At 37.8% G+C, this 25,966-nt stretch overlaps 1 protein-coding gene across 1 annotated transcript in view; it reads right to left on the reverse strand.

The window, feature by feature from the left end:
* cdh11 (cadherin 11, type 2, OB-cadherin (osteoblast)) overlaps positions 1-25,966 on the reverse strand; it is a 50,334-nt gene that overhangs the window by 12,159 nt on the left and 12,209 nt on the right. Inside the window, exons 2-5 of the mRNA XM_051899648.1 lie at positions 2,866-3,345; positions 1,830-2,124; positions 1,006-1,125; positions 71-238 (exon numbers count right to left, since the gene is read on the reverse strand). Of these exons, the coding sequence (XP_051755608.1) occupies positions 71-238; positions 1,006-1,125; positions 1,830-2,124; positions 2,866-3,117 (835 nt within the window). The 5' untranslated portion in view covers positions 3,118-3,345. The remainder of the gene's footprint in view (positions 1-70; positions 239-1,005; positions 1,126-1,829; positions 2,125-2,865; positions 3,346-25,966) is intronic.

Raw genomic sequence — 25,966 nt, forward strand, 5'->3', positions numbered from 1 at the left:
TAGAGATAGGGAAAGAAAGAAAGACAGAGAAAGAGAGAACATTCACAGCTGGAAGAATAAATTCTCTCACCCTGAGCGAACTTTGGAGGGTTGTCATTGACATCAGTCAGGGTGATTTTAACCTGAGTGGTTCCTGACAGACCGCCCATGTGTCCACCCATGTCCTTGGCCTGGATGACGACATCATATTCCTGCCTGGCCTCCCTGTCCATGTTGGGAAGGGCTGTTCGAATGATTCCTAGAGACGTACATGTATAGATTAAGATGGAGTAAGACATTTGTGAGATTTATTCCATCTAAACAGTTTTTAGTTACAGTAGTAATTATTCATTTTTAAGTGAAAAACCTTGAAGTTAGATGTCAGTGAACTACATTTCAAACACTTCAATCATCCATCTAAATTTATTATCATCAATATAAATCAATATATCAGCTAATTTAATCTGTAAATATATTACAATTAGCAGTAAATGCATACTGTCAAGATACTGCTGTAGAATAAAATTCACAATTTCAAATGACACTTTACTCTTCCAGTAATCTTTCGGGCAAGAAAAATATGTGGCTATTTTGCTCATTCTTGAGGTTCATAATGCATGAAACAAATGTATACCCCCATAGTCCAAAGGGAATATATGTGGAATAGTTGTATGATGGCTTTGTTAGTACCATGCAGATGAGCCGCACAGAACAGGATCAAGAAAAACATCCAGCTTTAGTTTATTAGCAGCATCTGCTCAATCTCCTCTGACTGCTGTAGTGGTTTCCACTGCCACTGGGACATTGTAGAACTAATGTGACCATGGGTTAATTTAGCTCAGAGAAAGCTAAGGTGCTCTCGTGAAGCGTGAAAGGACTACCCTCTTCATTCCCAATCCTCATACTGTGGTAATTGAATTGAAGCCAAACATGACTTGAAATTGCACATGATGCATTTTTGAATGCATGGCTGGCTCCACAGAACTAACACTGAACCAGTGAAAATATCATTATTGATGACTGTACCTGTCTGCGGCTCCACAGAAAAATAAGGCTGGCCCTGCAGGATGCTGTAGACCAACCTGGCGCTGTTGCCGTACGTGGGGTCATCTGCGTCTGTAGCTGTGACCTTTATTACTGAAGTACCTGGAGAGAAAGAACATCACCAATCAGCCATGATAGGGATCCAACACATTTGGATGTTGCCCAGATCTCACAGTCTCAGATATACCTCCCATTGGGGCAGCAAAGATAAGAGAGATTCTACAACTTGGCTATTTCTCAGGTTGTAAAGTTGAGCTTGAACAACCTTTTTTAAAGGCAGCAAGAGTATTTCAGAGTCTAAAGCTACACGATACAACCCACTGCCTTGGGTTTGTGCATGCAACGTTTTGCCTCAGTCTGCTAATTTCCATGAAATCTGATTCTGTTTACTCACTAAAATCAATTCACCCGGCATGTTTACCAACTTGTCTAAAAGTATAAGGAATTGACCTGGACAAAACTAGCCTTTCGAGGTTCCCAGTAGTATTATGTGAGCTGTGAATGGGGGGTATCGGGGTAACAGATCGTTACCCCGTGACAGGGGAGCATTACTGGTGATGTATTGCACAGTGAAAATGCAGTAAACACAAACACATGCACACAAACAAATGCAGGCACACACATACACACACACGCAGACAAGCCAGCAGTCACAAAACAACAGTTGCAACAAGACTACCGACTCACTTTCTGAGAGTCAGATTTCAGCTCTTTTGAATAATTCATGAGGAACAAGCTGTCAGGCGTGGGCTCATAGAGAAAGAGAAGAAGCTGACAAATATGCTTTTCCAGAGGCTCGTACTCACCAACATTGGACATCTCAGCCACTCGCGCATAGTAAGGGCCGTGAAGGAACTCTGGAGGATTGTCATTGATGTCCTGCACCTTGACAATGAACTCTGAGGGAGGCTCTAGGGGTTTGTTGGTGTCTCGAGCTACAGCCTGGGCGGTCAGTGTATACTGGGCCTGTTCTTCTCTGTCCAGAGTCTTTGTGGCATGAATGTTGCCTGTTTTGTCATCAATGACAAAAATAGTGCCTGCCCCCTCCCCTGAAAGGATGTATTTAATGTTTCCATCTCCTGAATCTACATCCGAATGAAGCTGGAGGGAGAGAAAGAGAGGTTTGTGTGAGAGGTTTTCAACAACAACGAGAAGGTCAAATAGGAACGCTGACTTCAAGTAGAAAGCTTTTTGGCTGGTCTTCAGCAGCCTATGATAGCATCATATCTTATGGTAATATCCAACCTGATAGCTGCTGCATTGACAGCGAATTCCATAGGGAAACAGCCCTCTCCTAAGTGCAAGTCTACATTACTCTTGAGCTAACGTCATCGTTTCATTGTAAAATGAGAATGATCCTCATGTTCGTGATGCATGAATGTTTATAAGTTGCACTCTATACAGTACTGTATAGAGCTGATGTGAATCAAGGGATGTTGATTATGCTAGTTAAAATGAAATTAAACTCCTGACACAGAATATCCCCACTCAATAAGTCTAAACCTCCAGTTGGGTTCAGGTGGGAATTTAAAGGCCAACGTGCTGCAGGTTTGCCATGTAACTATCCGGCAGGCCCATAAATCGTCCATTTCCCCTATGCAAGAACCATAGGGGACTGCACCGTTATTAAAAAGGAAATCCAATTTATAACCTTTAATCAAGTGGGCCACTGATTGCTTTTGTGGAACAAATGGAGGATATTGCAAGGACTCTGTCTGTAATGAAAACCCCAATGACTTTCTTTCACAGTATAACCTTAAGAGAAAAAAGAGAGGGAGGGAGATGTAGAACGAGGAGCAGGACAACAAGAAATGGACGTAGAAGCTGCTTGTTTCTACCTACCCGACCTACTAAGACGGGATCAGGGCCTGTGTACTCCTCAATAACAAAGAACTGGTTCCAGACCCATCCTCGTTTGGAGCGGTGAAGCACCTGGCCCTCTTTGCCTCTCTCCCAGTGTCTGTGCAAAGAGAGATGGCGGCGGTGGCCGCGCTCCCGTGGACCTGAGCCCCTGTACATCGTTGCCGCTGCAGCGCTCCATAGTGCAGCCCCTAAACACAAGAAGAACACCTGCAGTCTCAGTCCCTCCCACATCCTGCCCACACTGTCCACTTCCTCTGGGCCTTCCTGTTCACACCCCTCTTGTGGGTATCAAGGTCCAGAGAGAATCCTTGAAAGAGTGTCCCTCTGGATGGTGTGGCTTCTAAAGGGGTTTAGGGGGGAAGGTGGACACCTCACTGGATTTGACTTCCCACGCTGAGATGCATCACAAAGTCATACTTCACCTCTCTTTTCTTACTTCTCCTTTATCCCACTCTGATTCTGAAAGAAAAAAAAAGAAGAGAAAAGACATCATTGGTCACATGAGGGAGTATAAGTAGGGTACAAAGATCTAAATTCTTTAAATAAAATCTAATTTAAACCTGGAAATAAACAGAACATTTTAGGATATTAAAACAAAGATGTAAAAGATTCTGCACTATTTCTAGGTCACTAATCAAATAAGAAAATTTGTGTCATCGATCATGTGAAATCCTTTGTAAAGGTCAGATGTTCTTGCTTCCATTGAAGCACAAGATGCTCTTTGGCTTGAATCATGCTGGTGAACATGATCATTAGGCTTTACAAACACACCTGAGGATTTCATGGCGCTCAAGTACTGTTCGGGGGACAAATCAAATACAAAGCCATTCTGAAATTCATGTTAGTATTTAATTTCAACTTTTAGCTCAAACTGTTATGCTTACAATATAGTTTGTAATGAAAATTCATTAAATGAGAAAAAACAGTCTCAGACTTTTGGACCCCTCTGTATATAACAGCACAACATGGCTACTTTTGTCAGACCACACTGGAATCGAGTTAAATTGACTGTGTTGAAATGTATTAATTCATTTTGTAACAGTGTACCCTGAACTAATTAAGCATCAGAGGTTGTAAGCCCATTTGTGCCTATTCAATTAGACATTACGCAGCCAGCGGTCTACCAGCAAACCATTGTTGCGGTACGCTATTCTGTATGTTTCAGAATATAAACCACAAGACTCTGCTGGTCTCATGGCTGTTTATTTGGAAATTTTTTTTTTAAAGGATATAAATACTTTTATTTAGCAAGGACACATTGAATTGATCACAAGTAGACGTAAAGACTTTCTATTTCAAATAAACACAGTTCTTTATAACTGTATATACATCAAACAATCCTGAAAAAAGTATCCCAGTTTCCACTAAAATATTAAGAAGAACAACTGTTTTCAACATTAATAATAATAATAAAAAAAATGTTTCTTGAGCATCAAATCATTGAGAAATGGCTGTTGAAGACAGAATTTATCCATTTTAAAATGTATCAATAATAAAAAATAAATAAATGCAGCTTTGGTGAGCATTAGAGACATTTTAAAAACATTAAAAATATATAAAAATTAAGTTCAATAAATATCTCATAAAATTCCTATCAATTTAACCCAAGACCTGTTTTTCAACAGCTGTCAATGACATCCCTTTCCAGAACTTTATCCTGTGTAAACACTTGTCATGTTACATATCCCGTAATTAACCACTTGAGGTGTTGGGTGAAATCCCATAAAGTCCGCTCATTGCTCTCTGTCTGGGTGTAGGCGGACGTGGTATGGGAGTGAGGCCCGCCGGGTATTTTCTCATTCACTGAGCCGCTAACAACCCTCAGCTCTGACAACAACAGCCACGGTGGCCCGCTGCACCCACACATACGCACGCTGCGTCATCCTTACCCTAATCATAGTCAAATCCTCACTTCATACACATACGGAGGAGGGGTTTGTGAGAGTGTAAAAGGCACCAGAGAGGCAGAAAACTAAACCTAACCAATTGCCAGTCTACAAAGTAAAGCCCATAAATATTTCCCAAATAAAGTGCATTCAGCGGAGAACCTGGGAAGTGGGTGTCTTAACTCAGGCAGACCTCTGTACTGTCAGGCCCTATAATGATTACATTACATTGCTTCAAGATCTTCTCAGTCTTGGCTGTAAATTGGCAGCGGTGCTAGAAAAGGAAGACATTCTATCCTCTCCTTTCATTATTGACTGGCCACCAAAATGTAAGGATGCTCTGTTGGAGTGGTTTTACAGGATCTAAAATCTTCCTCTCTGGGGTTCTTCTTATGAACACCAGGGGCCTCGTTTATAAAGCGTGCGTACGCACAGATTTGATCTTAGAGTGTGCGTATGCTTAAATCCACGGCAACGCTCATATTTATAAAAACGGTCTTTGACGTGGAAAAGTGCTTAGCACGACGTCAGGGTCTGAGCAGATGTACGAGTTTTCCTGGTCAGGTTACTGTGGCTTTTTGGAAATCTAAGCTATTCTTGCAGCTCACTTAGGATTCGACGATGACTGGTAATCTTTTATATGTAAATTACATTAATTAGGTGTTGTTTACAACGCGGAGAATGGAAACCATTCAGCTGTGCACAAGTTCAAGATCATTTGCGATTTATAGATTTCACATCTGAAAGAGAGGCGTATTTTCTGTGTGTATGTTCATTCTATGAATCACATGTATCACATCTGAGAAATGATTGTAAGATCCAATTTAGGACGGTTTCTTTGCAACATTTTATAAATGAGGCCCCAGGAATCTAGAGCATTTACATTGTTATAAAGTTTGGGGCAGTAAGATTATAGGCCTATATATTTCTATATATTTCATTAATTAAGGCTGAATTTATTGTGAAATATTATTACAATTTAAAGTGACTTTTTTATTTTAATATAGTTTAAAATGTAATTAATTCCTGTTATGGCAAAGCTGAATTTTCAGCAGCCATTGGTGTCATTTAGAAAGCATTCTAATATGTTGATTTGGTGCTTAAGAAGCATTTCTAATTATCAGTGTTGAATAATGAATAGAAATTTCACAAGAACAAAATTTAGTTGAAATACTTTTTTGCACAATTTTACAATGTAAAATTATTTACTATAATTTTATGATTGGTTTAATGCATCCTTTGCTGTATAAAACTATCTTACACAGTCTGTCTGTGTAAATTTGCATTTGTGGAGCGAATCTGTGGTTTGCCTCATTTGCAATTGAACTGCTTCTCATAAAATAATAATATCTAATATAAAGACAAATTACAAAGCATAAAGCAAATTACTTTTTTTTTTTTTTTTTCCAAATGAGAATAATCATGATTAATAACCACAATGCAGGCAAAACACATTTTACACAATATGTACAGAAGTTCAACTGTCCACAACATTCCTCTCAGAATAGTTCTTAGCCTTTTCTTATTCATCAGGGGTACATGGTCTCAAACACCAAACCACTTGACGATTTATAAAAAACATTGAGAAATTACAGTAAATGGTCTAACCCCAGAGCAAGTTATTCTTGTCTTGACTGAAACAATTGTATAACAAACCAAGTGTAGAGTCACTCAGAGAAGTGATTTACCATCCCTGCAATGTCTGTACCATCTGTAAAAGTGATACCATTATTTATCACTCACTCTTATCGGCCAGACATGCAAGTGAGTCTCTGCTGAGGGGATTCAAGCTCTAACATCTTAAAACATATTTGATGAAGCAAATAAAATGCAGATATAGTGTTTTAAGAGCAGCCGTTTTAGTTTTACTCTGGAACAAAGACTAAGAAACTGCTAGCGTGTACTGTTACGCTTAATGGAGGGCAAGGGAAGAAAATGCCTCAATGTTTTGGGACCACAAATGATCACCCTGCCTCACAGCCTATAATTACTAGTTTAGTGGGATATATTCAGCGGAATATGTTACACATGCCTTAAACTAAATATTGAATTCTGCACAATAAAATGCCAAGACCTTAATCATAATGCAGAGCTATGGACTCAGTTGCCACTGCAAGAGCCTTGGGAGGAAATGAAGCAACTGCAGAATCTGAAAGGCACTAGAAGTGATCCTTTGCCCCAACCAGCATAAAGATATAGAACAAATAATCGGATGAATGGATAGATGAATAGATTACAAAATTCTTAGGAGAAATGTCAAACCGGATCCAGAAGCTCTGTCATGGCCTATTGCAAGCATTCAGAAGTCTGAGAAGAATCTAATTTCCTATCATATTTTCTCACAGCGGAAGGATCAAGAAAAGGAAACGGCGAGCAAAAGAGGAAGGGTTATGGAATGACACTTGAAATCAAACAGAAGTGAAGCTATTTCAGTGGAAGACTGAGACCTGAGAGAAAGTTATTCTGTTCTTTGCACGGTATTTCCAGTTAACAGCCACTTACCCTGTTGGTTTCTAAATTTTAGTAGCTATCGCTAAACGAAAGCAGTAAATTACAGCAATTCAGCTGCGAGCACACTCTGCTACTCTGGATCTCCAACCACAAACGTAGTATCTAATGAAAAGTGCCTTGAGAGTAAACACTAATGTGAAAATGGTGTGGTCAGATGTACTCAATTTTTCACTCATTTTTTTTTTCACTCACTTTAACTCTCAGAAGCTCTCATGTTGTAAGATGGTGTAAAATCACACCTGGATAGACGTGGTGTGTAGCAATAAATATGATTCATCTCTGTGTATATGTGTCAGCATCCTCAAGTCTCTGAGACTGTATTTGTGTAGTGGATCATATGTTCACACACATACATGTTAGATACTAAAGTGGATAAATATTCAAAGATTTCCTTTTTCATGAGGGTTGAGTGTACTGTTACCAACTTGGAGGATTGCTATTTAGCTGGCAAAGTGAAATTAAGATGACCAAGATGCTGAGTAGCAATTTCCCATCATGCATGGTGAATAATATTTTCTTGTTAAAGTATGTGTATCATATTGTGCTGTTGTTTTTTCCTTAAAACACTAATCTTATTTTTATATATTTGGATATGCACCTCACCCTACACAGTGAAATCTATATGACTCCATTTATGTATTATGAACAGTTAGCCTAACTCTATTCAGTAGTTGCATAGCTAATTGCTAGTTAGCATAACAGATAAACGCTTTGCTGTAAGCCTATACTTCTAGAGCATCTCTAAAAGTATAGGCTTACAGACTGTAACGACTGGTGAATTGAAAAAAAAAGGGAGAGCTGGATCCAATCAAGCATAAAAACCAGAGAACCAGGAACAGAATGAGCACACCAAACATACTGCCATGAAGGACCAGACTCAACAAGGAACATAAGAAACACTGGGGTTTAAATACACAAGGGGTAATATAAGCAAACAAGACACACCTGGGAATGATCACAGAACTAATTAACTAAAAAATCTACAAAGGAATACAAAAATGGCACATAGGACAGGAAACAGGGACAAAAACAGGGTAAAATGCAAACTAAAAGTCCAATAAACAAAACACACAAAACACAAAGCCAGGGAATCTGTAACACAGACACTCTCAGGGACTTTTAGCAGGCTCAATATAAGTTTAAGTATGTCACACAAACCAGGAATTTTTTTTCCCCTCAAGATGCACACCAGTAATGATTTTTCTAAGGCACATTTTAAAAAGTTACTTAAATGTCCTAATTTATTTAAGACTTAATCCTGGCTTAATCTAAGCTCTGTCTGTGAAACCAGGCCTGTATGCAATTATAGACTATGTAATTTTACAAGTTCATGTGGTTTTTGCAAGTAAAATCTATGAATTGCTGTAAAATTTACATCCCAGAAATCTCTGCATGACATCAAATATGATTTTGTTTTAGATAAATGATTGTTTCTTCTCATTTTTGTTATCAGTAATGTACATTAGTGTACTTTGTGTTTTGTGTTAGGTATTTTGTGTTACATTTTCTGTTATTTAGTTAATGTTTGTGTTATTTTAGTGTCGTGTGTTAGCGGGATGATGTTTTTTCTTTGTGTGAATGACCCTGAGCACTCTATTCGTGGATTGGCCTTCATGGACAGACCACTCTGATTAAACTTCTGGTTTTCTATTTTACCACCTGTATTATTATGTGGTTTTTAGTAAGTAAAACCACATTTTGGTAGTTCAAATATATTAAAGGGTTAGTTCACCCACAAAGGAAAATTCTGTCATTAATTACTCACCCTTATGTCGTTCCACACCCGTAAGACCTTCGTTCATCTTTGGAACACAAATTAATATATTTTGATTAAATCAGATGGCTCAGTGAGGCCTGCATTCAAAGCAATGACATTTTCTCTCTCAAGATCCATAAAGGTACTAAAAACATATTTAAAACAGTTTATGTGAGTTCAGTGGTTCTATCTTAATATTATGAAGCAACGAGAATACTTTTTGTGCGCCAAAAAAACAAAATAACGACTTTTCTACAACATTTGATGGGCTGAAAACACTGCTTCGGAGCTTTACGAATCGAATCAGTGATTTGGATCTCCTATCATATGGCTAAACTGCTGAAATCACGTGACTTTGGCGGTCCGAGTCACTGATTTGATTCGTGAAGCTCCAAAGCAGTATTTTGAAATCGGCCCATCACTATATTGTTGAAAAGTCGTTATTTTGTTTTTTTGGCACACAAAAAGTATTCTCGTTGCTTTATAATATTAAGGTAGAACCACTGAACTCACATGAACTGTTTTAAATATGTTTTTAGTACCTTTATGGATTTTGAGAGAGGAAATCAAAATATCTTAATTTGTGTTCTGAAGATGAACGAAGGTCTTACAGGTGTAGAACGACATGAGGGTAAGTAATAAATGACATTATTTTCATTTTTGGGTGAACTAACCCTGTAACGTCACACCACCTAATGAAATATGGTTCTGAAATATTTATAAAGTTAAGCATAATATGTATAAGTATAAAGTTGTGAAATATGTAGGCACGATAATGCCATCCCATAATACCTGAAACACTGTCACTGTACTTTTTACTGTGAATTTCTAGCAACCATAGCTGCCATTGTTTTACTATAAATTTAACAGAATATGTACTAATACTGTATCACTCACATACTCCTACAGTATCTTTACTGTTGTTCAAAAGTATACTACATGGTACTTCATATAAAATGATCCAACAGTGCCTCTGCAAATGTCACTGGTTTTGATCGTCTGTTAGGATTGGTCTTTTAAACCATGTTTGACTGTACATTTGAATATATTCTCCCTATCTATATCTCCAAGTGCTTCCTGAAAGAGATCTCAAATACTGCCTGCCTGTTTGGTGGCTGGCTTTGAAGATGTGTTGAAGAGCCCTGGGTGCCTGCTACCCTGGTGTATAGTCATTTCAACAGCATCTACAGTAAGTAACCTTTTTTTTTTCTTTCTTTCTTTTTTTAAACATCATCCTACCGCCCTAATGGATCCACAGCAGACCCCACAGCATGGCTAAAATCTGTATAATAGTGCTATACCTCAGACTTCAGCCTGCATAAACAGAGATAATTGCTCTTTTCACCTCCACTGAATCTAATGAATCACAGTGTTTATAATAGTACATTTTAGGTTTGATGGAGAAATCAGGCATGCTTAAAGGTTCTAGCAACAGCACTATGCGTAAACAACGTCTCAAAATAATGACAGGACAAACAGATTGTCCTGCCCCAGACTATAACCTACAAATGATTTACTGATTTTTTGGCGAATTATTGCAGGCAAAATCCAGTCTTTTTTTTTTACTTTGCTAATGTGACCGCACCTTTAGAGTTGTCTCTGGATATTTAGCTGGGAATGGAGAAAATATTGTATAAACATTGAAACAATTACACACGTCATCTTTAAGTGGGCGTGTTTGACCACAGACAGTGAGAGCTTCCTTCTAGCTTTGTATTATCAAAGCCAGTGTGACTTTTGGACTTTTGAGAAGGTTGCTCCTCTTTCATTCGACTCCTCCATCCTCGCTTTTTCCTCAGGCAATCAGAGATCCACTCCCAAGATGTAAAGATCTGAATAACGCTACATCATAGAGAGCACTCATATAAGAAAACGGGTCAAGTGTTTAGCACCAGCAACGTGCAATTTCAAGGATCTCAGAGTGAAATCCAAACATCCACATTACAGTGATAGTCTCACCCTAAACAAAAGTGTGATGAAGGTCAAAACTTTTAGTACTTTGTACCATAATTCTGAGAGCAAATGTCAGAAATAAAAAGATTTTATTTTTAAATGGCTAATGTTTATTTGAGGCATAGGAAATAGCAGGCTTTTAAAAAGTGGCAATGTAACAGGAAGTCATAACCTCTAAACACTACACGTGCTCGTGATGGACCTGGGAATTGAGATGCGTATCTATTCACTTCAAAGTTCTGCCATCAAAGCCTTTCCCGATGCTGTCACTGAGAAAAGAGCTTTTTGGTTTCTCATTACCCAGCAGTACTTCCCCTGGTCAGCGATTGTGCTCACAGGGCGAAACCTGACTCTTAATTGCCGTTCAATTACAGAGACTAATCGGTGGAGGTGTTTCGCAAACAAAAATCCCTCAGCCTCGCTCACTGCAGTGCACAGCTAAAGAGCTGATTTGTATTCTAAAAAGGTGACTAATGCTCATGCCTTTTTCTCCTTTCCTGCCTCCCGCACTTCCTCGGAGAGGTCTGGATTATGAATATGCTAACAGTTGTGGCCAGGGTTCTGAGTTACTGAGGTGAGGGAACGTGATGGAAAGCATTCCGCCTTTGTTTTTGCTGTCGTTTGAGATGTTAATGCTGCTGCTGCTGTCACCACCATGGCATGATAGTGGAAAACCACAGTTGCTAACATCCGGTGAGCTACTTGAAGCAATGATAGTGGAGTCTTGCAAGTCACTTTCTCATGATGTTATTTCAGAAGAGCCCAAGGCTCCACCACTGTCTGTTCTGCAGCACGTGCCCTTGGAGAAGTGAACTGAGTATCACCTTACTAGGGCAAACAAGGCTCAGCATTCTACTTATATTACCTAGAACAACATGAAGGTTAGACGCCTAAAGGCAACAGTGTGTGCCTTGTATTCCCCGCGTACCTTGATTAGCCACTCTACGAGGCATATTCGTTTCCAATAGAACATCTACTTCCGTCACACAACAGAATGTCCTGATAACAAACTCTAAAAATGTATACGGCACAGTTTCTAACAAACAGTGTAAGGGTCATTGCATCTGCATGCATACTCAGGTGGGCCTACATTTGGTGTGAACGTGTGTTAAGTCACTCAACCAGACTACTAAAACTCATTACGGCTTTAGCCATAATTATTAACCACAAGAATCAGCTTTTGCACATGCCTGGTAATGATAATTCCTCTCATTATTCATCTCCGCTAACACATTATCCTCCTGTTTATTCATGTAAGCACAAATACGGGCATATTAATAACAATCTGTAAATCCTCCCAGCCAGCCTGTGCTTTTTCCTGCCCCAAATTAAATAATAATAATTAAAAAAAGAAGAATATAGCACTACAATACAGACTGTGTTAATTTTCACAAAAAGATGCTTAAATTTACTGACATATGATTTATTTCCTCCTGCATATATTGTAGATGATGACATGGAAACTTAAAGCACTACAAGAATAGTATGTGAGAAATTATCAAGTAAAAGGAGAAACAAAATAAACAAAAAGATGACAGAATGGGAGGCATGCATGACAGTATTAAATGGAGTCATTGATGTATAGGAAAAAAAAAAAAGCATACATGCATGACTGACTTATTCAGCCATGAAAAGATGATTCCTAAGTTCTATAGCTTCTCACTTGACTTCTTGGATGTCATTTAACATGGTTTCTAATTATTAAAGATAATTGTTCCTTTCTTCTTTTTTCCCCTCTTTACACATCAATAACATCCTAATTATGTCTTCAGTTATTATGCTATTCCAATAAGCACTTCATAGCTTCACTGTATATCTAAGAATACTAATGACTAGGTTATAAAATACACTGACTAAAGACAGCTGCATCTCCTCAGAGCTTCAATCACCCGCAAGACACTTCATCCATTATTAAAACGTACAAGGCTAATAAAGACCCTGTGTCTTCTCTTTTGTCTCACGCACAAGGCCTCAGAATATTTCTGTCACTGCGGAAGATGTGTTTGCATGTTTTTCTTTTAGCAGCTACATTACAAAGAGGTGAATGGTGAGGCCCTGCCAAAGCCTCTCATTCCCAAACCTTTTCATTTCCTGGAAAATGGAGGACTAGTCAGGGTTTTCAGACAGCCCCGTCCCGGAGGATCCGGGGAGCAGGAAACTGCGGTGTCTGGAATTGATTTGAGGCAAAGGGAAAATAAAATACTTGGAATTCCTGAGGTTTGGGGGACAGCAGGCAAGTCATGGATCTCAACAATGCAATGCAGGGAGACACTGGAGTGCGCACAAAATTAGACAAACTTGGGTGAATTTAGGGAGCAATTTGAAGTCCTGGAGCCCAGACAACTTATCGGACCATGCCACCTCTGATGTTTAAAGTCACTAGGAATATTTCAATAAAGCTCCCTCTTCTGAATTTCTGTGTAGGTTGTTTATTTTTAAAACCACTCTTTTTAGCGGTAGCATCTGCAAGCTACTCCCATGCTGAAGCTACTTGACTGACAGATTTATTGTTTGACTTTTTCAGAGATGATTGAAAAGCAAATGGTGCATTGATAAACATCACCCGATTTTTAATACCTTTTCACCAAACATCTCCTGTGAGGAGAGGTTAATTCATTGAATTGGTAAACAGAGAAATTAAACCTCAGAGCCATTTCAATAGTGTGCACAACTGAAAAGGAAAGAGACTGAAAATGATTATCCAGCTGCTCTGGCACAGAACTGCATAAAACTGAGAATGAAATGGAGGCATGTGTGTCGCAAGTCAAAAACTTTAATAATCTAGGGCTGTGTTTTTTAAATGATTAAATCCCACAATGGATTTCGTAAATATATATGCCACTTTTTTAGGGAATGAGTGAAAATTGTCACTGATGTCCCTGATTCACTTCTTTTGCTCATTCGCATAGGCTGTACAGGATACATATGTATAATATGAATACACTATACACTACACAAGCAACCTGTTGAAAAGATTCCCACATCGAATCAAAATATAATTGAATGGAGAGTTTGTGAATCTGAATCGAACTGAATCAGGACATTGGCCAATGCCATAGGCATGTCCAGTCAGCACACATCATGGCTGTTTACTACCTGATAAATAAATATTGATAGAATGTATGGAATGGGTGACTTTGAAATTGTCTCACAGTGAAGATCTCCAATTGAAAACTGCAGAGAGTTTTTTGTGCCAGAATGACTTTGCAGCAGGGTTGAGGAGAAAAATATATGGGGATCTAACATAGAAAAGGTACAAAGCAACATGTTAAACTCACAATTTCATAGCCACTGAACAGATTTCACTCATGGGTGCGGGCAGCAGAACCGAAACTGTCTCTATGGTTGTTAAACAAACACAGAAGACGTCAAGGTGATGAGCAAGAAGACGCGAAGAGGAAGCAAGGGTTGAGGGTAAACAACATGAGCAAAGGGAAATCAAAAGCAGAGAACATAAAGCACTGTCAGAGAGCACTTCACTGCATCCAATTTCCTCTTATCAATGACGAAGACAGACTCATTTGAACAGAAGGCTGTGACACTGAACCTATATCCCTAATCCCTTCACAGAGAGGTGCACTGTGGGAAGCTGGCACTAAAAAAATGATGGCATGTCCCCAGCCTGTTTCTAGACCGAGCAAATATTTTACACTTTTAGATGTATAAATAAATAAATGTGAAATGAGCTTAAAATTCTAATACCAGGAAAAAAAATAAAACAAACCAACAAACAAACACAACTACAATACTGGAAACTGCAGAGTCTAAATTTTGTTCTCGAAAAAAGAAGAAAAAAAAAAAAAAACAGCTACGCTTGGACCATTTCTAAGGGCATTAGAGAAAATGCAGAAAATCTGTCTCTCAACACAAGCAATTTGAAGCTCAAGCTTCCCTCTTACTATGGCTTAGAGACCTTGAGAGGTGGTTAAAACAAGGAGAAGCCTGTCCTCAATCCTTCGACCCAATCCACCCCTGTCATGCACCGCTGACTCAACAAAGATACTCTGTCTTCCTTAAAACATCTGGTGACAACTACCTACCAGCAGGGCTCCTTTGAGACAACTTCAAGCCACAGATTAGGTGTAAATGATTCAAAATGGGAAAAAGCAGTGATAATAACACAAACCTTGGATCTGCAGACCAGCAGGCAGTAAACAAAGGAAAATGTAGACAGGGGAACACAATCACACATGTTATGAATCTTCTCAGGACCTTTCTAGATGAAATCAGAGGTTATTAATGAGCACTACATTTCCCATCGACCACCTATATGTCTATTATTGAATGATATCCTTGCATATCTGAAACTGCACAACTTCAGTTTAATAAGTCATATTCCAGAGTCAATTTGGAAAAGCTCTTGTCTGTCAGGGCCACAATTCAGGAAATTACCCATCACCCATGTCAAGAAACTTTGTGATTAGGTGAACTTATTAAGACATATGTATTGAACTTATTGAACCACCATAACTTTCTTTACTGAGGATGACATGACAGTTTGACAGTTTGTTTGTCTATATGTGGGTAATTCTTTTTTACAACTTGAAATCTAGAAAAATCTTAAAAACTAGCCTCTGTGTTTATAACATAAACATCTGGTCATGGCCTTCAAGTTGATCTTTGGTATGTTATGTGAAATATAGATGTTTGGTTATTTTTTGTGATGTAATGATGACTTTTTTTTTTTTTTTTTTTGTATTAGCATTGGACTTGCTAACACTGCTAGCTACAGGGGTCAAATAACTTTAAACCTAAAAGTAAAAAGAAATAAATTGTTTCTAAATTAGAATACTCAACTACTGACCGTTTTAGTAATGACTAAAAAACTATTCTCATATAATTATGTAGAAATCTTAAAATTAATTACAAAATTAATTAGATCTTTAAACTGTGACTCTGCTGCCCTGACAGAGATGTGCTTCCCTGTCACTTCTCATTATTTTTGGAAAATCTCAAAGGTAATAATGACAGCAATATTAGGGAAAGTGATATATTTATATTTTATATAAACTGGACACATAAATACAAACTAAAATGAATTATAGAGTAAAAATTAAAAAGCATGCATAGATGACAAGCCTTAAAATTAGCAAATCATTAATAAACTCGACAAAAAACTATTAAAAATGATCATTTAAAGATTTTTTTTTTTTTTTAATAGGTTAAATTATATCATTATAGATGCTTTAAATGCTTTAAAACAGGTTAAATTGTATCATTATAGATGCTATAATTTTGGAAATCACCAATGCACATATTGTAATAGTTTCATTCCGTTTTGGTTTTGTTTGCTCTGTTTCAGTTTGCCACTGGTTGTGAACCAATCTCCTTCAGCTCCACTCTGCATGTAAAGGCTATTTATTCTATGGAAATGACAAAGAATTAACTATAGTTACAAATATACACTACTCTGATATAACTGAAAAGCTTTAAAAAGACTGTTGAGTGATATGCTATTATTATTCTTCAGTACCATAAGCAGTCCTAACACAGTCACAACAATATCAAATATGCATCAAATGACAATTTGTGTCACATATTTGTACCAAGCAGAATAACCTTTAAATCGCTGCAAGGCAGAGGATATCATCTTATCATCAGGTCTCTTCTGTTGAGGAGTATCTTCCCCAACCAATCCTTCACTGAATTGAGCATTACTGCCTGTAAATCTTACCCAGTGCTTTTTCACCTTTACATAATGACCTTTTCACACACTCGCACACACATCCAGACATACACGTGAATTTGCCTCATGGGGCTTTCAACGGCAGTTGACACAATCCACCATTTCAAGAGCAGCACAAAAGGCGTCTCGTCTGCCTGGTTGACTCTGACCGGAGCTCCCAGGCCCCAGTGCACACCGTCACACTAACCGTGCAGCAGCAGAAATTAAGAAGGTAGTAATTTGGATGGTATCAAAGGAAGCAGGGCAATCCTCTTTTTATTCTAGCAAGTTGGAAAATGAGATTGTTAATCCTCTGGGGCTTGCATTTGTTTTCTGTGTCTCTAAGTTTGATTCCTCTGGGATTTATGAACCATTATAATCTCACCACAAGGGAATTGTACATTATTTATCTGGGCCTTTATTCCATTGTCTACCTGTACTCTGCACAATGAAAGTTGAATCTAATCTAATCGAAATGTATTTATTTAGTACATTTACCCCCGGTTTCACAGACAAGGCTTAAGCTAGTCCTAAACTAAAATGCATGTTTGAGCTGTTTTAACTGAAAGCAACTTGTACTGACATACCTTCAAATATGTCAGTGCAATTGTTTCATCTCAAGATGCAGTAAGGTTTTTTTTTTTTTTTTTTTTTTCTAGTGAAGGTTTATAAAAGCTACTTAAATATCCTAATTGAAATGCGGCCTAATCCTCGCTTAGGCTAAGCCCTGTCTGTGAAACCGAGCCTTAGTATTTACAGGCCTGGTTTCACAGACAGGGCTTTGATCGCTATTTTTGAATTACTTGGAAAAGTCCTGGAGTCATTATTTTTTAAATGCAATACTTCTCAAAAAATTTCTGAAGTGAACATCATAGACTATGTTTTGCCAGGGCATCTGGTGTTTGTAAGCTAACTGGTGCGTTTCAAATTTGAGTGTACAAATTTCATCAAAGTGGCACAAATATCAGCAATTGCTTTGAACTACAGCACTACTATTGATTTGTCATCTTTGTATCTCTATCTTTAATCAAAACTCTTGCTTGCAATCAATAGTTCCAGTGGGTCTGAAAAACACCCGTGGCACATCAAGAATCGAGGAAAATCCTTCTAGGGGGAAGAACTGGATGGATGGGAGGCTGCTTATCTATTTATAGCAATAAACTGCAAACTAGTTGGGAGGAAATCTGTCTTCTACCATGGCAACAACACAATAAATCTAGTCGTTTAACCTGCATGGCTAGAATTAAATTTATAATCTCCATTTAAAATCCAGAAGGCTAAGTGTTTTGTTTTGATGCCTAGCATGTGTGTCAAGCTAATGCCTGATCCTTCGGTCAATGGTTAAAGACAACAGAATCATTATCAACTGCACATGAAGAGACAAACTCCTCCATAAATGTCACTAGTGCAATGATTTATCCTATGCCGGGGCCGGGGTCAGGGGTTAAGGCTCAGAGGGGTTCTAACTTCTGCAAATGTTGACATTAGCATCCAACTCCCACAGCATTCGATAAATCGGGCATCTCTCTTCTTTCCTTTTTTCCCCATTGTGGACGTGACAGGATTAGTGGCTGCTGACAATCATGACATATTTCAAAGCTGGGCTACGAGCCACGATCAAAATCACACCGATGCATTATTCTCAGTTCATGCTCTGGCAAAAGAGTTTCATAAAAAAACATGGCTGCTAAAACAGTCAGTGCACACTAATGCATGTTGCTTTGTGATAGTGCATATCTTAACTGTGATGAAAGCTGTCACATCTTGATGCAATAAAATAATGGGAGGGGAACGCTTGCTTACCCACAGGAGTCATTTTCAGAACGCTGGTTTGAGGATGTGCATTCCTTAACCACCTGACATTTACATGCATCACACATCAGTCAGTCAAAATAATTCAATCAACAACTACACCCTACTACAAGATGCATGGGGAAAACTGAACCAAAATGTAGGCCATGTTGACATAAAATATCTGACAGTACATTGTTATACAAACAATGGCTTTTTTTTTCCTTTTCTTTTTTTTTGGTATAGACCATTTGAAATTAATATTCTAGCATTTATATCATATCTCCAATAAACAAACAAACAAACAAACAAACAAACAAACACAAAAGAAACCAAATGCAATGTCATGTACAAAAGCATGACTAAAATCAAGCAAAACAAGAAATTCTTCTTTGCTTATTCCCAAGTTAGATTAGTCATCTTCACACTGACAAATGGCATTTATAAAAATCCTGTCTATGAAAAGAACAAGACAATATGAGAGTGAGAGTGAGAGCATACTGAAGAAAATGTCAGTCACGTAATGGAAGCAGTTCTCCCATGAATTCCACATTCTGCATGTGTGAATCCCTTTGGCAAACCTTTTTTTTTTTTTTTTTTTTTTTTTTTTGTGAGGGTTCCACAGTGGCTGTTTGATTCAAAAAGGTCATGCTATGGAAAAAAAAAAAAAACAATAAAAAAAAAAAAAGCACAATTTTATCCTTGCAACCCAAGTGAAAAAATAATTTAGTTAAATGGACAGGTTTGCCTTCAAGCTTATAAAGAAGAAAGTCATAAATTCTCAATTGCTGTGCATATCAGGACCAGAGGAATTACTGTGGTGTGGGCAATGTTGCTAAGTATGTGCAATTTAGGTTCATATTCATGAGATCTCTTGTTTAGGTTTTTCTTTACCCTTTTTTTTCTGTTATTTCCCCTACTTTTTACCTATACATCCAATTAACTTCTATTTCCAGCTGAAATAAACACTAGCAATGGTAAAAGACCAATAACTTTTATTCCTTTTCACACACAAAGATTTATTCATTTAGCCTATATGTTACGTTACTTGCACAATATAATGTTATGACCTAAAAAAGCACACTTTTAGTGCCATCACCGGACATTTCACTTTTAAAATGTCGCGAAATGTGCATGAAGCAATGTAATCATTTTACAGAAATTTCGTTTTTATATTTACACATTTTATACTGTATATATATATATATATATATATATATATATATATATACATATAGATAACTCTTCTTTCATTGAGTTGTACTTTCAGGTTCTACTGTTATTATTACAGCTGAGTTTGTTCTGGAAAACCTTTCTGACAAATTCACACAGTAAGTGCTTGTTATGACAAACTGCAGAAACCTTCAGTCTTTCAGCCAATTAGAGAAGGGTAAAGCACTGAGAGAAACTCACTATAGCCTCATTCTTACACGTCGCTACATGCTAGAACAGCGGTTGAAGATGGAGGAAGTTTAAACTATTAAATGCTATATGCTCTGGGCCCACAAATGACTTCTGGTGACATATTGAATTTCATTTAGTGCTACGCTAGTATCAAATCAACTTTGGGAACTAGGAGGCAGACTCACAGTCACTTCTCTGAACTCACTGAATATCAATGATGGCCGCAGATTCTGTGCAGTAATGAAAGAACATGAGAAATAGTATTGGAGGAAGGGCACAAGGGAGTTTGAATTAACAGACTTATCAGCGATCGTCAAGAAATATGACTGGCCTAACTATTCTGTAAGCAGACGCTCTATAAATCAAATTTAAACTAGGGATGTGCAAAACTACTTATTTTCAAAATTGACTTGTTGGTGAGTTGCCTGAACGACTAGACTAATCAACTATATAATTAGGCTGGTTTCACATTCACCATTAGAGCACATTATTTTTGACATAAGATGCATTCAATACTGGCTATATGGAGCGTGGCGGATTGGAACAGAATGTGTTTTTAGATGTTGGATTTTTTAAATATACATGCTGTCCATATGTGTATGGCTGTTGTGGTGGTGCTTTAAAGGGGGGTGGATTTGAAGATCCCAACATGCTGTACAACATGACGTACATTCACATCACATTTTTAGCAATGCAGCAGTAGAGTTAAATTCACATCACATAACAGTTCTTCGCCATCATGAAGGTTTATTATTTGAATGTGTTTTAAAGCCTTGTCAGATAAAATTTTTATTTGCATACTGTTCTGACATAAGCTTTTCTGAGCATGTACACCAAAAGCGCATGCACACTAAAAGTCTGTCAAGCTGCATGATTACCGAACTAAGTATCTTATTGCACTTAAACTGTCAAATTCACACAGGATTTACATAAACACACTCATTTATATCTTAAGTGAATGTAAACAGTTCAGATGCTTGTCAGCAGTATATTAGATATGTGCAATAGATCTTAAAGTGACATCAGCCTAATATACCTGCTGCTGTCTGTGTCATTAATATTAATCAAACAACAAAATATATAGAGAAAATCACTCACTGCTCTTGACAGAATGACGTCTGTAGCTTTAAGAAGCAGTGTATATTTAATTCATACAGTGAAGTTTATGTAGTGTTTTATTTTTACATTTGTTTATTCAATTTCTTACTTGAACATTACTGTTACAGTACAGTAAACACACCTACTGTAGCTGAAAATATTAATGCGTTGTTTATATATATATATATATATATATATATGAATATATATATATATACTGTATATAATTTTACAAACTACAATACAATACAATACAGTACAATAAAATAAAATAAAACGTATAAAATAATAGATTGTTTAATGACTAGATCAGGGGTTTTCAAACTTGATGCCACGGGTAATGATTCCACATTCTATTAACAAAAATTTTTAAATCAACTTTTTTTTTTTATTAGAATACATTTTTAAACATGAATGAACCCCACTTTGAAAACACCAAAACTAGAACATTATTTGATTATTGTGATTTAAAATCTCCCCATGTGACCACGTGTATAGCTAAAAGGAAATGAAATTTTTTATTAATCACTGCAGAACTCAATTTGAAAAAAAAAAAAAAGTCAAATGTGGACTATCTCCAAAGCTTTGATGCAGATGTTTGTCTAGACATGCAAATCCAAATAGAAAGAAATCTGCCAGCATATATATATCCAATCACAGCCCATTGAGTTTCGCTGTTCCCCAGCTGCAAGACTGCAAATCTTAAGGCATGAGAAGGGTAATTAACAGCCTAGTCGTGAAGCCTGGCAGAGCAAGTTATCCTCGTAATTACAGCGAATAGGACCTCCGATCAGCCGTCAGCTTGAAAAAAAAAAAAAAAAAAAGAATGCTCTAGCTCTCCTTCACATAAATATGAAGACCTGCCAAAAAATAACTGAGGTACACATTTCAAATAGAGGTATCTCTTTAACTAAGCATAGACAGTGTCTGTGCATCTGACAGCTATGTTCTGAATGGATGTGCTGTATTTTTATGTGGAATATCTTGCATGGTACAGTCCCACCTCAGCAAATCAGGACAAAGGATGAAATTGGGTTTGGGCAAACATGGAGCATGGGTGGACAGATTAAACTTGTTTACGGGGTAAATATGCAGGTCACAGCTGTGTAGAGCCGGTGCCACAGTCTTCATCTTTGCTACACGTGACAGAGCAGTCCTGCCAGACACTACTGTTATTTGTGGCAGAGATGTTAGACAGAACTAAATGACTCATCCGCAAATCTCTGTGTTTTCAGGAATTATGAGTAAAGAGTAAATGGATTTGAGATGGACCTTGTGTTATTCACCCTCTAAATTTTACATATTTTGTTTCATATTTTATTACCGCTGTCCAATTACGATTTGAAAACTGTTCTGAATAGCAATGAAATGAAAAGAAATATGCCTGGGACCCAAACACAACAAGTGGACATCGTGTACGGCAGTGTCATAGAATATAAAAGTCAAAATACGTTCAAAACGACACAATAAAAATCAACCTTAAAGGATTTGCAAAGAAACAAAATACACATCTATAGCTTTGCATCCTAACACAATTGTCTAGGCTCGATTTCCAGAACTTTAAAACCAGACAGGGGGAACAAACTGCATAAATAAGCATCCTCAAACACAATGGCACCCAATACAGGCAGCACAAAAACCAATATCTGCCACCCAATCTCCCAGAGACTTGAGGAACAATCAAAAGCCTCTTAAATGCAAGCAAAGCCTTTGCTTCTGATTGGTCGTTTACGTCCATCTGTGTGAGAGAGAAGACTGTTTTAGTCTGCTTTTCTGTTGGGAAACATGAACACAATTCAATTAGTAATCTAAGGACATTGTCTCAGAAATGAAAACATCAGAGTTTCAATAGCAGAGAGAAAAAAAAAAAAATCAGACAGCGAGGTCACCTTGTCTGACTCACCTCTATTCACCTCTAACATTACATATTCAGTGAACTGTTGATAAGAAGACATTTTCAAAGTCAAGCCATATTCTAGATTTTCTGCTTGCTGTGTGGGAGACAACAGTGTTGTGAAATGAGTGGCTGATGAATGGATATCCTCTTTTCACAGCTAGTCATCTATTCTGGGTTTTCATTTCTTTTCGAGGCCATTTTTTCCCCCCTCCACAAGAGGAACCTCAAGTGAGGGTTCAGTCCAAGTAATGACTTGGTCCCTGATGCCTCCAACCCCAAGAATCATCACAAACAACATAAAAACTACCCAGCATTTTCCTCTCGGTGAGGAGGAGATTACAGAAGCATGCCTGGCACAGGCATGTGAGTTAGGATTTATATGTCTATGTGTGTCTGTGTGTGAGTACAACAACATGAGGTCAAAAAACGAGACTGTGATTGCATTGGTAATATATGTAAAAGTGGAGAGCCACAGAAGCTTAAGGAAAGCATGGGTCAATGGGACGCTGATATTCCTGGCACCACTTCTCTCTCGAGGGTGATGTTTATGGATAAGCTCTTGAATATGTATTCCACAGATTATGAGATGTGCTTTAGAATGACTGTCCTTTATTTCCCCCGAAAAAGGTCACTGACCCTCCGTTGCCGGCGATCACCTAACTCGAGGCCAAATTAAATCACTCCACTTTTCCTCCTTGACTGTCATTTATTTTGAAGAAGAGGCTCCTAGTGCATCATATTACCTGTGCGAAAACCCGCAATTGAGGGAAATTCAATATGCTTTCAACATGCATTTAGCCTCTGCGGGACTGGTGTCAGGTTTGCTATTGTGTATATCTGATAAAAAAAAAAGCAATGTTTCTCCCGGTATGCTCATCGAATTATTGCAGTTCCACCTATCTGACCCTAATTTTGTAAATCATTAGGTTTTTATTATTTGTCTATAGTTCTTCACATCAAACTGCAAATGATTTTCTCCACTCTGGTGCTTTCTAATAGGATTTGTGCAGCAGCATATTTGATTGTAGTAATCTATTTACAGGAATCTTTAGAAATGAAGAGAGCTGGAGAACAAGCTGTGAAAATTGTAAATTGCTATTAAATGGGGCTTTGTGCATCCACGTCATTGATGCCCTGTTTTCATAGCTGAGGTGCATTCTGATAAAATCATCATTAATAGAAAATACGGCCATGCCACGAGCCCAGTGATACATGGGAGATAAACCAATATTTAGATAGGCTGGGAGATAAGTAAAGGACGCTTGAAAAACTGTCTTCAAGCCGAAACAAGCATTAGTAATGAGATAAGCCCGAAGGTAGTCTGCCACGTTTTTAATTCCTGAACTTTTTGGATTATAATGTAGCAGTCAATATAAAACTTGTGATTAATTAGCACTTGAACTTTCATACTAGCAGTGCATTATGGGTGCCGGGAGCTAAACGAAAGAAACATCATCTCACAGAGATAAGGCATCACCCCTTTCCTTATGATAAGAAGGTACTATTTTTCTTCGTTCCTTGGCCGTTTGTCATTGAAAAGTGACCTATAGAATGCACTTTTTTATTTATTTACAGAGTTATTTATTTATTTTGCTTTATTTCTTTCAGAGCTCAAAAGCTGTGAGCAGCTGAATGGTTATCTTGATAAGAGTAGGCCCTGAGCTGCATGCGTTGTGACAGCCTCCAATGAATATCAAGTGACGTGAGTCACAGTCTGCAGCCATTCCGGAGGGCATAAAAAAACCCTTCCATTATAATCGTCGCCTCCTTTTAAACAGCCATTACCTCGGGGCGCAGTAGCCAGAGGTGAGGTAGGGGCGCTGACATACACCCACTGTCGCCCGCCAAATTAAAAGAGGCTCTGGCCTGTGTTCGTGAATACTAAACACATCCTGAAATGCCTAATGTGAATTTGAGTCATTCGCTCGGACGGCCTGAGGAGAACGGAATAACTTCGACCTTCTGTGAGTGCAATCATAAAAAAACAAGAATGAAATCAATAAGCTTGAATTATCAATAAACACAGCTTTAAAAGGCAACAACAGTGTAAACAGTCACTGAAAAAGGATGCGGGCTGAGCTGCTGAGAGGGAGGTTTTTAGAGGACGATCTGGCTTCTGTATCTCACCCACTTATGGACGCTCCGCTAATCGGCAGCAGTTGAGCCTCATTCATCAAGGCAGTGGCTCTCACACCCCTCACTCCTGGGGGAGAGGCAGATGTAACTCCCAATGTGTGCTCCATACTGTGGCTAATGACTAAATCTGTCATTTTCGGCTTTAAAAAGGTTTCTGTTCTTTATGCGTACAATCTCCATCATGCTTGATTAGTTGTGCTATGCTAGATTCAATGGCTTCCTGGTCATTTTGCCCAGCAACCCTCCATCTTTCTTTTTCTCACTCCTTCTCTCATTTTTACTTTGGTCTTTCAGTGGTTCTCCCTGACATTCTTTTCCCACGTCTCTTTCTTTCCACAATCATTTGCCCAATTATTAAGCAGACTACAATATGGAATAATTCATGAAAATGAATTATTCCAGTGGTTTAATGAAAGTGAGCCTAGACTCGCATACTCTGACTGTATAGACAGTAATCTTCCATAGTTACAGTAAGAAGTCAGTGATAATGAGAGAATATATTACACTGAACACTCATTGTGTGTAACCTAAAATATAATACACTATTGGGGAAGCTACTTTGAAACCGTAGATTGCAAGGCTGTAATTAGTAGATATACTAAACCCTTTTTTATTAAAAAAAAAGCTTTGATTTACTAACAAAACGTAGCTAACTACTGTGGATTTTTAAGAGGATACACTACTCTTGGTGAATTTAACCAAGCATATTTCTTCCAGTTAAAATGAATCATTTAGTTGCTCAGTGGTTCATTTAAATGAACTGATTCACTAAACTGAATCAGACTTCGCAATGCTATATGCAACAGAGGACAGTGCTTTTTTGAGTTTTAACTGAGCTCTAAAGCTGTGGGCATAAAAAAATTTAATGAAAAATACAGTGGTGTGTTTTTTTTAACAATACACAGAATGGAAAAAGTTCCTTGTTAGTGTTTTAAAAAGAGCTGAGCTACTGTCATATTACTGAAAAACGTAGTTTTGTAGCA

The sequence above is a fragment of the Ctenopharyngodon idella genome, chromosome 7 (genome assembly GCF_019924925.1).
Source record: "Ctenopharyngodon idella isolate HZGC_01 chromosome 7, HZGC01, whole genome shotgun sequence".
NCBI lineage: Eukaryota > Metazoa > Chordata > Actinopteri > Cypriniformes > Xenocyprididae > Ctenopharyngodon > Ctenopharyngodon idella.